This window comes from Podarcis vaucheri (genome assembly GCF_965113315.1).
Source record: "Podarcis vaucheri genome assembly, chromosome: 10".
Lineage (NCBI taxonomy): Eukaryota > Metazoa > Chordata > Lepidosauria > Squamata > Lacertidae > Podarcis > Podarcis vaucheri.
The window spans coordinates 11,525,306-11,539,771 of record NC_138748.1 but is presented as its reverse complement, the minus strand read 5'-3'; the positions used below and the strand labels follow the sequence as shown (position 1 = coordinate 11,539,771).

Sequence of the window (14,466 nt, the reverse complement as noted above, 5' to 3'; positions counted from 1 at the left end):
TTGCATCTTGCGTGTTGTCAGATCCTCAACAGCCTGTATCAGGGTGGCAAACAGGGTGGCGTCAAATTTAGCAATGCTCTTTGGCGGATTCTAAATTTAACGGACAGGGAAGTGGGGTGTCACAAGAGAATTTGTCACCGACCTACACTGCGCCCTCTGAGGCACGGTGTCTCTTTCCCAGCCTTGAAATAAGATGTAGCTGAATTTGGCAGGCTTTTATATGGGTTCTTTTATATGGGTTCCTGATTCTTTCCACCCTATAATCCACAGCAATCCCTGGGTGTCTGGATGAGTTTCAGCTTCTTGTAGCCCAGGCATAGTCCAGATGTTTTGGACTACAATTCCCATCATCCCTGACCACTAGTGTTGTTAGCTAGGGATCATGGGAGTAGTAGACAAAACATCTGGGGGGCCGATGGTTGCCTATGCCTGGCCTGTGAATGTTCTAGCCTTATCCTGACTTGAAACTTTTTGTATATTTTGAATCATGATTGTATGATGATGATGATTTTATTATCTTTTCCCCCTCCTCTGCTAAACCACTTGGAGGTTGTTGTCATTTTTCTACAATCAAGAGGCATATAAATGTTTCAGGGGAAACAAACAAACAAACAATAAAATAAAATAAAATAGTTGCCCTCTCCTTTTCTCCTTAAAGGTAAAGGGACCCCTGACCATTAGATCCAGTCGCGGACGACTCTGGGGTTGCGGCGCTCATCTTGCTTTCTTGCTTTACTGGCCAAGGGAGCTGGCATACAGCTTCTGGCTCATGTGGCCAGCATGACTAAGCCGCTTTTCTCCTTACTGTGTTTTAATTTGTTGGAAGCTGCCCAGAGTGGCTGGGGTAACCCAGTCAGATGGGTGAAAATAAATATATTGTCATTACAGTGGTGCCTCGCAAGACGAAAAACTCGCTAGACGAAAGGGTTTTTCGGTTTTGCGTTGCTTCGCTAGACGAATTTCCCTATGGGCTTGCTTCACAAAATGAAAACGTCTTGTGCTTTTTTCTTAAAGCTGCTTGAAGAGGCGCAGTTGCGACGGACGGTGCTTCGCAAGACGAAAAACATCGCAAGACGAAAAGACTCGCGGAACGAATTATTTTCGTCTTGCGAGGCACCACTGTATGTTTATCTATTTATTTATCCTTGGATCTACAATCAAGAGGCATATACGGTAAGTTTTAGGGAAAACAAACAACCAAACAAAAATTAAACTAAACTAAACTAGTTGCCCTCTCCTTTTCTCCTTAAAAGGTAAAGGTCCTGACCATTAGGTCCAGTCGTGACCGACTCTGAGGTTGCGGCGCTCATCTCGCTTTATTGGCCAAGAGAGCCGGCGTACAGCTTCCGGGTCATGTGGCCAGCATGACTTAGCCGCTTCTGGCGAATCAGAGCAGCGCACGGAAATGCCGTTTACCTTCCCGCCAGAGCAGTACCTATTTATCTACTTGCACTTTGACGTGCTTTTGAACTGCTAGGTTGGCAGGAGCCGGGACCGAGCAACGGGAGCTCACCCCGTCGCGGGGATACGAACTGCTGACCTTCTGATCGGCAAGTCCTCGGCTCTGTGGTTTAACCCACCGTGCCACCCACGTCCCAATCAGATGGCTGAACATATAAATAATAAACATATTGTCATTTATTATTATTATTATTATTATTATTATTATTATTATTATTATTAATTTTTCCTTGCATCTGCTGGCGCACTCTCCTTCCTTGGAGTTTTTAAAGAAGAGCTTGGCTGGCCACCTGTCCTGGATGCTCCAGTTGAGAACGCTGCCACTTCAGGGGGTTGGTCTAGATGACCCTTGGGTGTCCCCTTCCACGTCGGGCCCATTGCGAAGATTCCCCACTCCACCCCGCGAGACTCGCCTTCCTCCTCCCTCTTCCTCCTCCTCCTCCTGCCGTCGAACAACCGAAGGGAAGAAGAAGAAGAAGTGAGGGCAACTCCGGTTGAGGGCAAGAGGCGGCGGCTTCATCGGCGGCCGCTGGGCTTGCGCGAACTCACATCCCCCCCCTGCCTTCTCCCCCCCCACCCCCCTCCCTCGCCGCCGCCGCTACCCACGCGCATGCTCCGTGAGATGGGACCTGCGAAAATTCTGAAGGATAACAGATTCTAAAATGCCAGGCTGGGCAGAGGCGCGCGCGCAGGCGGACTGAGCGGCGGCGGCGGCGCCAGGCAGCCTCGCCATCCTCGCCGGGCCGCGCCAGCGAGCGAGGGCCGCCCTCCGTCAGCCGCGATGCCGCTCGGGCGGAGGCAGCTGCCGGAGCCCCGCTGAAGGGGACCGGAGCCACCATGGGCGAGAGGTCCCCGCCTCCGGCCGGCCGGCGGACCCGGCTGGTCTCCTCGCTGGTGCTGGGGCAGCGCGCCTGCGAGGTCGCCCTGGACCCGGAGAGAGGCGCCTTGGAGTGGACGGAGCAGCCGCAGCCGCGCGGGGGGAGAGGTGAGGACGCTTGGGGGGGCAAGGGGGCTCCGAGGCTTGTGCAGAGTGCCGGCGCCTCACCTCCAAGACGCTGCTGCTTTCCTCTTCCCTTTTCAAGTTAAGGCGTGGTGGTGGCGCTTTCGGAACCAGGGCTCCGAGCCATGTGCAGAGTGCCGCTGCCAGCCCACCACCAGCTAGGAACTGCCACTTTCCCGCTTAGGGCAGCAACAACAACAGAAAGAACCTCGGGTGTTTTTCAGGGTTCTGAGCCATATGCAGAGTGCCGCTCTCTCCCTCCCGGTGATCAAGACACTGCCGGTTTCCCCTCCTTTCAAGTCAAGGTGCTTTCGGAATCAGGGCTCCGGGCCATGTGCAGAGTGTCGCCCCCTCCCTCCCCACCTCCAGGACACTGCCACTTCCCTCCCCTTTTCAGGTTAAGCTGTGGTTGTGGTGGTGGTGATGCTTTCGGAATCAGGGCTCCGGGCCATGTGCAGAGTGTCGCCCCCTCCCTCCCCACCTCCAGGACACTGCCACTTCCCTCCCCTTTTCAGGTTAAGCTGTGGTTGTGGTGGTGGTGATGCTTTCGGAATCAGGGCTCCGGGCCATGTGCAGAGTGTCGCCCCCTCCCTCCCCACCTCCAGGATACTGCGATTTTCCCCCTTTTCAAGTTAAGCTGTGGTTGTGGTGGTGGTGATGCTTTCGGAATCAAGGCTCCAGGCCATGTGCAGAGTGCCGCTGCCAGCCCACCAGCAGCTAGGATCTGCCACTTTCTCCCTTAGGGCAAAAAAGCCTCGGGTGTTTTTCAGGGCTCCGAGCCAATTGCAGAGTGTCATTCACCACTAAGGAGCTGCTACTTCTCCCTTCGGTAAAACAACAACAAGGGTGACTTTCAGAGGAACTTCTGGGCCCTCCCAGTTTTCACCCCTTTTCAAGTTAACCAATGGTTGTTGTTGTGATGTTTTTGGAGTTAGGGTTCTGAGCCATGTGCAGAGTGCCGCTGCCAGCCCACCACCAGCTAGGAACTGCCACTTTCCCCCTTAGGGCAACAACAACAGAAAGAACCTCGGGTGTTTTTCAGGGTTCTGAGCCATGTGCAGAGTGCTGCTCTCTCCCTCCCCGTGATCAAGACACTGCCTGTTTCCCCTCTTTTCAAGTCAAGGTGCTTTCAGAATCCGGGCTCCGGGCCATGTGCAGAGTGTCGCCCCCTCCCTCCCCACCTCCAGGACACTGCCACTTTCCCCCCTTTTCAAGTTAAGCTGTGGTGGTGGTGATGCTTTCAGATTCAGGGCTCCGAGCCATGTGCAGAGTGCCGTTCCCATCCCACCACCAGCTAGGAACTGCCACTTCTCCCTTAGGTAAAAAAAAAAAAAACCACTTTCAGGGGAATTTTTGGGCCCTCCCAGTTTTCACCCTTTTTCAAGTTAAACAGCGGTTGTTGTTGTTGTGTTGTTTTTGGGGTTAGGGTTCTGAGCCACGTGCAGAGGGCCATCCCACCCTCCCCACCAGCACTACCAAGGAATTGCCACTTTCCCCCTTAGGTAAAACAACAACAGCAACTCGGTTGACTTTCAGAGGGACTTCTGGGCCTTCCCAGTTAAACACTGGTTGTTGTTGATTATGGTTGTTAAGTTGTTGTTGTTTTAAATTACATTTATACCCTGCCTCTGTCCAGCCAGGCGCTGGGTTGGCTTCAGTTGGGCAAGGTGCTGCCGCCAAAAACCACAACCCAAAAGGCAATCGCCTTGTGTCCTCCGACATTGTTGGGCTACAGCCTCCCACCCTTCCTACCAAGCGTGGCCAGGGATGATGGGAGTCGTAGTCCATGAACATCTGGAGGTCCCAAGGCTGGGCAAGACTTTGAAGGCCGTTGGGGAGCGCTGAGGATGGTTGGGAGCAGGGCAAGGGCTTCAGATGGCCTATTGTCGCAACCCAGGACTGGTCGTGGGGAAATATATGGGGGAAATATTAAGAAATCCCCATATGCTTTGTTCACAAGTGGGTTCCCAGGTCTGAAGGCTACTGCCATAGAGCGCTGAGAAACAGCTTTGGTTCGAACTGGTTTGAAACACTGTGCACCAGCTTTCCTGGGTGATAGGCAGATCAGGCATCACTTAATAACTTTGCTTAGGGGTACAGTGGTACCGCGGGTTACATACGCTTCAGGTTACATACGCTTCAGGTTACAGACTCCGCTAACCCAGAAATAGTAAAAATAAAAAAAATCCTTCCAGTAGCACCTTAAAGACCAACTAAGTTAGTTCTTGGTATGAGCTTTCGTGTGCATGCACACTTCTTTAGATACACACGAAAGCTCATACCAAGAACTAACTTAGTTGGTCTTTAAGGTGCTACTGGAAGGAATTTTTTTATTTTGACTATGGCAGACCAACACGGCTACCTATCTGTAACCAGAAATAGTACCTCTGGTTAAGAACTTTGCTTCAGGATGAGAACAGAAATCGTGCGGCGGCAACGCAGCGGCAGTGGGAGGCCCCATTAGCTAAAGTGGTGCTTCAGGTTAAGAACAGTTTCAGGTTAAGTACCGACCTCCGGAACGAATTAAGTACTTAACTTGAGGTACCACTGTATTCCCAATACAGATACCTCTGAAAAATGGTTGAGCTACTTAACTCATACAGAGCCGTCTTGTTTGGTGGCCCATGATAATCAGCATCAGGCAGGGCTGGCCCAAGATATTTGGCCACTTGAGGCGAGCCACAAAATGGCACTCCCCTCCCTGCCAGGGGGGTAGCGATGAGTGAAGATTGACATCAGGAACAAGGTGGGGAATAAAGATCTACTTTGGGATCTGCTGCCCCGTGGAGCTTGCCGCCCGAGGCAGTCTTCTTAACTCACCTTGCCTCATGGCTGGGCTTCCACTGCCCAGTTCAGACTTCTCTTGAAGTTGGGACATGACTTCTCCCAAGCTGTCATTATTTAGGAGCCTGTGCAAGAAACTTCGTTCTCTTCTCCTTAGTGTTTGCATCATCTGTCAGCATCACAGCCTGAGAGGTTTCACATTCCTGTTTAATATTTGCTAGTCAGATATGCGGGGAGGAGAGTCTGTGTGAATGAAAGATGTGCTGACGACGTCAGTGGTTCTGAAAACTGCTATTACAAGTTCAGTGGCTGGCCACAGCTCCCAAGCCTTCTAAGAAAGCCACATGCTTTGTTTTATTTTTTGCCGTTGGCTATGTTTGTATTTTAAATATTTGTAAAGTCTTAGCAGTTTTATTTTTTAAGAGTGAAAACAGAGATTTGCACTGCTACGTACAGGGTGTTTGGACAATGGCTAGTAAAAGTTCTTTTACGATTGTCAGTCTTAAGCAGTTAATTGTCCCTGTTTGCCCATTACAGTAGGTCAACTTTTTAAAAAATGGCCTGGCCTAGTTCAGTGTCAGTTCTACATGTTGCACATCAGAACGGTAGTCTGTTGAGAGCCTGTTCGCACAATACAGTTTTTGACCTGGCATATGTTCCTATGTACAAACTTGTTTAAACCAGGCATTCGTTCTCAGTACGTTTCCGAGCACAATTCAAAGTGCTGGTGCTGACCTTTAAAGCCCTAAACGGCCTCGGTCCAGTATACCTGAAGGAGCGTCTCCACCCCCATCATTCTGCCCGGACACTGAGGTCCAGCGCCAAGGGCCTTCTGGTGGTTCCCTCGCTACGAGAAGCCAAGTTACAGAGAACCAGGCAGAGGGCCTTCTCGGTAGTGGCACCCGCCCTGTGGAACGCCCTCCCACCAGACGTCAAGGAGATAAACAACTACCTAACATTTAGAAGACAAATGAAGGCAGCCCTGTTTAGGGAAGTTTTTAATGTTTGAAGTTTTATCATGTTTTCAATGTTTTGTTGGAAGCCGCCCAGAGTGGCTGGGGAAGCCCAGCCAGATGGGCAGGGTATAAATAAACAAACAAATAAAATTCATTTATTGGGGGGAAAGGACAACACCCACAAAAGGATTTACAGTGGTACCTCGGGTTAAGTACTTAATTCGTTCCGGAGGACCATCTCGTCCTCTGTTGTCCTCTTCTCCTTGTACATCTTTCCCAGCATCGGGGTCTTTTCCAGGGAGTCTTCTCTTCTCATGAGGTGGCCAAAGTATTGCAGCCTCAGCTTCAGGATCTGTCCTTCCAGTGAGCGCTCAGGGCTGATTTCCTTCAGAATGGAGAGGTTTGATCTTCTTGCAGTCCATGGGACTCTCAAGAATCTCCTCCAGCAGCATAATTCAAAAGCATCAATTCTTCGGCGATCAGCCTTCTTTATGGTCCAGCTCTCACTTCCATACATCACTACTGGGAAAACCATGGCTTTTACTATACGGACCTTTAATGCTTAATAGGTTACTGTATTTTAGTGTTCTGTTGGAAGCCGCCCAGAGTGGCTGGGGAAACCCAGCCAGATGGGTGGGGTATAAATATTAAATTATTATTATTATTATTATTATTATTATTATTATTATTAGCACCCCCATATGTAGATCAGCGACAAGGAACCTGTGGTCCTCAAGACATTGCTGGACCTCAGCTGACCTCAGCTCCAGCAACATGGCCAATGGGCACGGATGATGGGATTTGTAGTCCAACAATATATGGAGAGCACAGAAGCCTTCTCCTCAGTTCCTTCCTGCAGCTCTAATCCCATCTACTATTTTCACCCTTGGCCTTAACTCTGAACTCGGATCAAGCAGCGGATTCTGCAGTTAAACTGCAGTTAAACTGGACAGACTCAGAAATAAGTATCATTTAGTTAAATAGGCCTTACACCTGGGTAAGTGTATATCTGGCTGTTCCCTAACTCTCTTGCAGTGCACTGTGGACAGATCTGGGCCATCCTTTCAGGGTGACTCAGGTATGTTTGTTCTGCAAGGGCACGCACAGCAATAATCCTGCATCACATTTTAAGTCCCACACCCTCAGCCTTAGCCATGTCAGGCATTGCACCTTCTGTCTTCCTGTCATCCCAGAAGCTCAGGAGCAGCTTGCAAGAAGGGCTGGCAGTGGTGCCTTTCTAGATTACGATACACAAGGCAGTTGACAACAACAAAACATAACCTGGCCTCCCAGCGCTGCCTCAGTTTACAGCTCCTCCCCACCGGCCGCTACTATCACAGCTCTCTTTTCAGGGCTTCTGGCTTCATAACAACCTCTCTTTCTTCTGTGCTGCAGTTAGACCAGGCTTCCTCAACCTCGGCCCTCCAGATGTTTTGAGGCTACAATTCCCATCATCCCTGACCACTGGTCTTGCTAGCTAGGGATCATGGGAGTTGTAGGCCAAAAAATATATGGAGGGCCAAGGTTGAGGAAGCCTGAGTTAGACCAAAGTCAATGTGTTCTTCGCCTGTACCAAGAGCAGAGCCTTTCCTGCTGCAGCCCCAATGCTATGGACACACCTTTCGGGGGGGGGGAGTCTGAGCAGCTGCTTCCTTTTCACAGCAAAAACACATTTGCTTCGAATGGTTTTTGGTTATTAACCACTCCTCTGCCCTATTTTATTGCATCAGTATTTTCCAGTTTTGTATTCCAGTACAGTGGTACCTCAGTTTATGAAATTAATCCGTTCCAGAAGTCTGTTCTTAAACCAAAGCGTTCTTAAACCAAGGCATGCTTTCCCTACTGAGGCCTCCCGCCACCACTGCCCTTCCACTGTTCGGCTTCCTCGGCAAAGTTTGCTAACCGGAACACCTACTTCCAGTTTTGCAGTTTGTTTGCTGAATAGTTCATGAACAGGGCTGTTCATAGACCCAGGTACTGCTGTATTGTTATTGTTTTAGGACCCTCGTACCTACGGGACCGCCTGTCCTGGTATGTCCCACGGAGGACCTTATGGTCTTCAGACAAAAACATCTTGGAGGTTCCAGGCCACAGAGAGGTTAGGCTGGCTGCAACCAGAGCCAGGGCTTTTTCGGCTGTGGCCCCAATCTGGTGGAATGCGTTGTCACGAGAGACTAGGGCCCTGCGGGACTTGACATCTTTCCGCAGGGCCTGCAAGACAGAGCTGTTCCGCCTGGCCTTTGGCCAAGGCACAGTCTGACCCGCTCCTTTGGTAATCCTCATAGAACTCTAGCCCAATGGTTGCCATTCATTTGATTCTGAATTGATTTTAGAATGAATTGATTTTAGAATGTATTTCAATTAATTGATTGTGATTTTATGTAAACTGTGTTACTTTTATTGTTGTTAGCCGCTCTGAGCCCGGCTTCGGCTGGGGAGGGCGGGATATAAATATATTATTATTATTATTATTATTATTATTATTATTATTATTAGCCGCTATGCAACTGACTTCATTGAATAACAGGACAGGCACATATTTAGTAAGTCATATAAGGATAAATAATTGTGCCTATCTCATACGATCCATGGCTTCTCCCGGAGTCCCAAGTCGATTTGAAGACAACTGGTTATTTCTCTTGCAGGGGTGCCTCCCTCCAGGCCACTTGGCTCAACCAAGGCTGCATTGCCTCCAAGTAAAGTGGATAAGGGCCACATAGAGACATTCAGCTCCCTTGACTTTCATGCTCCATTTCTCAATGGCATCGTATGGAAATAATAGCCAACCAGAGAAGCAAAGAGTTCTGTCCCTGCTTTGCCAGATATGCTGGCTTCTGTACTGCTGAGAAAGCAAAATACAATGCCAATCAGGCTTGTCAAGCAGGAACAGAGCATTCTGCTTTACCTGCTGAGGAGGCAGCGAGCAGGGAAGAGGGACTGGTTTATGAAGAGTGCCAGGGGCCCGATCCAGATTTAGCCTGAAGCTGGAGGTTCTCTCACCATCTCCCCCAGCCCACTACAGCTGAGGTCTCTTTGGCGTCCCACCTTTCTGCTGGATCCATCCCTTGTTTCCAGGATCAGATTAGGTGAGCCGCTCAGATTAGGTCGCTTGGTTTATGACCAATTAAGCCCTTCTCATGGAAGCTCCTTGAATTTCAAGCAAACTTGATCTCCCAGTACTCCAAAGCTTGCTTCCTCATCAGTGTCAGATTTACGTATAAGTTAAACTCTGTGGTTTAGACCACAGCGCCACCTGCATCCCATAGCTTGTTTAGCGTATAAGCTAAACAAGCTATGGGACGCGGGTGGCGCTGTGGTCTAAACCACAGAGCCTAGGACTTGCTGATCAGAAAGTCGGTGGTTCGAATCCCCGCGATGGGGTGAGCTCCCGTTGCTCGGTCCCTGCTCCTGCCAACCTAGCAGTTCGGAAGCACGTCAAAGTGCAAGTAGATAAACAGGTACCGCTCTGGCGGGAAGGTAAACTGTGTTTTCGTGCGCTGCTCTGGTTCGCCAGAAGCGGCTTAGTCATGCTGGCCACATGACCCGGAAGCTGTATGCTGGCTCCCTCGGCCAATAAAGCAAGATGAGCACCGCAACCCCAGAGTCGGCCACGAATGGACCTAATGTTCAGGAGTCCCTTTACCTTTAAACAAACTATAGCTTAGGGCCCCACTCTCTTGGGACCCCCCCCCCCAAAAAAAAAAATTAAAGGGAAAAAAAACACTGGATGTACATTTTCAAAATATAAGATAAAAAACAAATAATATAAAACCTGCACACAGCAACAGTGTTTTGTGTTGTGTGGGCTCCTATGATGTAAGTAATGGGCCCTGCCTGCTAGCCTGCTCCCTAAAATATCACATGTTTGCTCCTTTCTATATATAGGGTGCCTACGTTCTGCATGGGCTGGTTGCATGGCAACATGGGCAAATGGCTTTCGATACCTATTAGGTCCATAAATTACCGTATAGAGGCATTGCAGTGGGCTGGACTAGATGACTGCTGGGGTCCCTTCCAACTCTACAGTTCTATGATTCTCTCCTGGTCCTCCTAACCAGGGTGGATGTGATTTAAATCAAATCAGTTTAAATCACTAGTCAGTAAGACCTGATTTACCGTATTTTCCCGTGTATAAGACTAGGTTCCCCCCCCCTAAAAAATAATGTCAGAAAATAGGGGGCATCTTATACAAAGATACATCTCCCCCCCATTTTCTTAAATCGGAGTCTCCCAAAATAGGGGGCGTCTTATAGACAGAAAAATACGGTAAATCTCCCCCCTTCCCCCCCCTTTTTTACAAAAACCGTCATTCTTGCTGGTATCAGCTTATTATTTGCAACCAGATGAAGGTTTTTGGAATAATAAATTTTCAGAGTAGTTTTTACAGCTGCATCAAAAATTACTGATTTGGTTTTGCTATTAGAAATACGCAGACAGATAATTATGAAATTATTGTGAGGTTTAATAAGTTATCTGTTTATATTTGGACAACTTTCCTGCTGTACTTTATTGGAAGGAGAAGAAGAATCATTTCCTGAATAACAATTTAAACAATTTATTTAACCAAAACAATAACATTATAGCATATGTATCCATGTTTGTTAACTTTGGATTGTGGGTAAATAATTTTTTTACATAAAAACACCAGACATTTTTTAGCACACATGAAAAACTTAAAACAAATCCGTATTTCCTGATGAATAGCCTTTGGTCTATAATGTAACTTAAATAGAAAACTATCTTTAGGGGGGAAAATCCTCCAAAAGCATTTTATTTTAAAAATCCAATTTAAATCAAAAAGTTCCAATTTAAATTAAAAAAATCTGATTTAAATTTTAAAAATCTGATTTTTTATTTCTTTTTTAATCATTGATTTTTATCCACCTGCCCTTCCCAGCGGGTGGCGCTGTGGGTTAAAGCCTCAGCGCCTAGGGCTTGCCGATCGAAAGGTCGGCAGTTCGAATCCCCGCGGCGGGGTGCGCTCCCACTGCTCGGTCCCAGCGCCTGCCAACCTAGCAGTTCGAAAGCACCCCCAGGGGCAAGTAGATAAATAGGTACCGCTTACCAGCGGGAAGGTAAACGGCGTTCCGTGTGCTGCGCTGGCTCGCCAGATGCAGCTTTGTCACGCTGGCCACGTGACCCGGAAGTGTCTCCGGACAGCGCTGGCCCCCGGCCTATAGATGTGAGATGGGCGCACAAACCCCAGAGTCTGTCAAGACTGGCCCGTTCGGGCAGGGGTACCTTTACCTTTACCTTTACCTTCCCAGCCCAGCAAAGATCTGCTGCCTGAAGTGATAATCTCACTATGCCTAATGATAGGGCTGGAAATTGGGGCTGGATTGAGAAAAATGTTGACATGCCACTGGCATTCTGTTAGATAAAAAGATCTTAAAAGCCAGAGAACAGGCTTCTTCATTTGTTTTCTGTCCCTCCCTCCCTCTCTCTTTTAAATATCTCTATGGCCTCTTCAAGTAACTGTAGAAGACCTCTCTGCTTCACTTGTTCATCTTACATCAATACTTTCAAATCCACCTTAAGCTTTGTGTGTCAATAAGTGGTGAAATGCCAGGACTGTTGAATATGGCCTTCCTTAATGAACTTGAGAACCTGACCTACTTCTGGAGCTATTTAACTCAACATTTTAAAAGATTTGTAACGCTACTCCTCAATCTTCATCTGATTGGGCCATTGCAGGAAACAGGAAGCTCTCCTTTTGCAACCAAAAATATATTGAAAGAGAACCGAAGAACCCGCAAGCGAGACAATGCAAGGCTTTGGGAACGAGAGAGAAAAGTCTTCGGCAATAATAAAGTGCACTGCTGCATGCTTTGATCTCCTGCCAAAATATGCATTGTTTACCTGAGGAAGATTAATACATAAGGGAAGTATCAGATGATGAGCTGTCTGGTGAGACTGGCCTCTTACATAACAGGAAGCCCTGTAACACAACACAGCCCTATGCAGTCAGTCAAGAATAAAAAGGTGAAGGGGAAAAAATAGGTCAAGTCAAGAATGAAGGCCTTTTGTAATAGGGAGATTTACGCTTACGTAAGCTTGAACGGCATTGCATCACCAACCACTTAAATAGTACCAGGCTTGCCAAAAACATCAGTGTCTGTAGTTTCCCCCCACCCCTTGGACAGGGGTGAGGAATCTCTGGTCTTCCATATGTTGTTAGACTCCATCTCCCATCAGCCATCGTCTTCATAGCCGATGGCCAGGTTGTTAACGGTCCAGCCACGTCTGGAGGGCCACAGTTTCCTCCACCCCCAGACAGTGTTCAGAGTTAGCTAGGTGCCAGGTTCATTTGCGGGATGCGGGTGATGCTGTGGGTTAAACCACTGTGCCGCTGGGGCTTGCCGATCAGAAGGTCGGCGGTTCGAATCCCCGCAACAGTGTGAGCTCCCATTGCTCGGTCCCTGCTCCTGCCAACCTAGCAGTTCGAAAGCACATCAAAGTGCAAGTAGATAAATAGGTACCGCTCCGGCGGGAAGGTAAACGGCGTCTTCGTGCGCTGCTTTGGTTCGCCAGAAGCGGCTTGGTCATGCTGGCCACATGACCCGGAGGCCGTACGCCGGCTCCCTCGGCCAATAAAGCGAGATGAGCGCGGCAACCCCAGAGTCGGCCACAACTGGACCTAATGGTCAGGGGTCCCTTTACCTTTACCTTTAGGTTCGTTTAGAAATGTAGAGATTATAGTACATTGGTACCTCGGGTTACATATGCTTCAGGTTACATACACTTCAGGTTACAGACTCCGCTAACCTAGAAATAGTACCTCGGGTTAAGAACTTTGCTTCAGGATGAGAAGAGAAATCATGCTCTGGCAGCGTGGCAGCAGAGGGAGGCCCATTAGCTAAAGTGGTGCTTCAGGTTAAGAACAGTTTCAGGTTAAGAACGGTCCTCCGGAACGAATTAAGTACTTAACCCGAGGTACCACTGTAAATCCTTTTGTGGGTGTTGTCCTTTCCCCCCAATAAATGAATTTTATTTGTTTGTTTATTTATACCCTGCCCATCTGGCTGGGCTTCCCCAGCCACTCTGGGCGGCTTCCAACAAAACATTGAAAACATGATAAAACTTCAAACATTAAAAACTTCCCTAAACAGGGCTGCCTTCATTTGTCTTCTAAATGTTAGATAGTTGTTTATCTCCTTGACGTCTGATGAGAGGGCGTTCCACAGGGTGGGTGCCACTACTGAGAAGGCCCTCTGCCTGGTTCCCTGTAACTTCGTTTCTCGCAGTGAAGGAACCGCCAGAAGGCCCTTGGTGGTGGATGAAATCCAGGAGCTGGCCCTAGGCATGACATAAGCATAGAATAATAATTACGATAATGAATAAAGGTAAAAGGACCCCTGACCATTAGGTCCAGTCATGGCCGACTCTGGGGTTGCGGCGCTCATCTTGCTTTATTGGCCGAGGGAGCCGGTATACAGCTTCCGGGTCATGTGGCCAGCATGACTAAGCCGCTTCTGGTGAACCAGAGCAGCGCACGGAAACGCCATTTACCTTCCCGCCAGAGCGGTTCCTATTTATCTACCTGCACTTTGATGTGCGTTCGAACTGCTAGGTTGGCAGGAGCAGAGACCGAGCAACGGGAGCTCATCTCGTCGCGGGGATTTGAAACACCGACCTTCTGATGGGCAAGCCCTAGGCTATAATGATAATGAATAGCTGAGCGCAAATAATTTGTGGTCCCTCATCATCATCATCATTTGTGTGTGTCTGTCCCGCCAACCTCTGACATTTCTACAAGTTTCTCAGAGCGGGTTACGTAGATTTTGGAGTCAACTTGCTCTCCATCTAGTGGACCTGCCAAAGATACGTTAAGGGATCAGCCTCAGGCACTTCAAATTCTTACTTTGGATTGCTGTTCCAGTTTTTGTGATCAGTGATGCTCGTTTTATCACATGTTACTTTTACGTGTTGCTGCAGTTAGCAGGATTGCAGTATGTGACTAACACCTTTTTGGAAATATAGTATTTATTGTTGATAATGCGCTTTGCATCGAAGGCAGAATTGCGCTGAGTTCCTTGGAATCGATTAAACATATTGTTATGAATTTGATGGGTGGGGAGGGAAGACCCCCCTAAATCATGGGTAGGCAAACTAAGGCCTGGGGGCCAGATGCGGCCCAATCGTCTTCTAAATCCGGCCTGCGGACAGTCCGGGAATCAGCTTGTTTTTACAGGAGTAGAATGTGTCCTTTTATTTAAAATGCACCTCTGGGTTATTTGTGGGGCCTGCCTGGTGTTTTTACATGAG

General features: G+C 48.4%; 1 protein-coding gene across 1 annotated transcript in view; it reads left to right on the top strand.

The window, feature by feature from the left end:
- Positions 1 to 2,234: 2,234 nt before the first annotated feature.
- CERK (ceramide kinase) overlaps positions 2,235 to 14,466 on the top strand; it is a 50,282-nt gene continuing 38,050 nt past the window's right edge. The window contains exon 1 of the mRNA XM_082239733.1: positions 2,235 to 2,446. Within this exon, the coding sequence (XP_082095859.1) occupies positions 2,299 to 2,446 (148 nt within the window). The 5' untranslated portion in view covers positions 2,235 to 2,298. The remainder of the gene's footprint in view (positions 2,447 to 14,466) is intronic.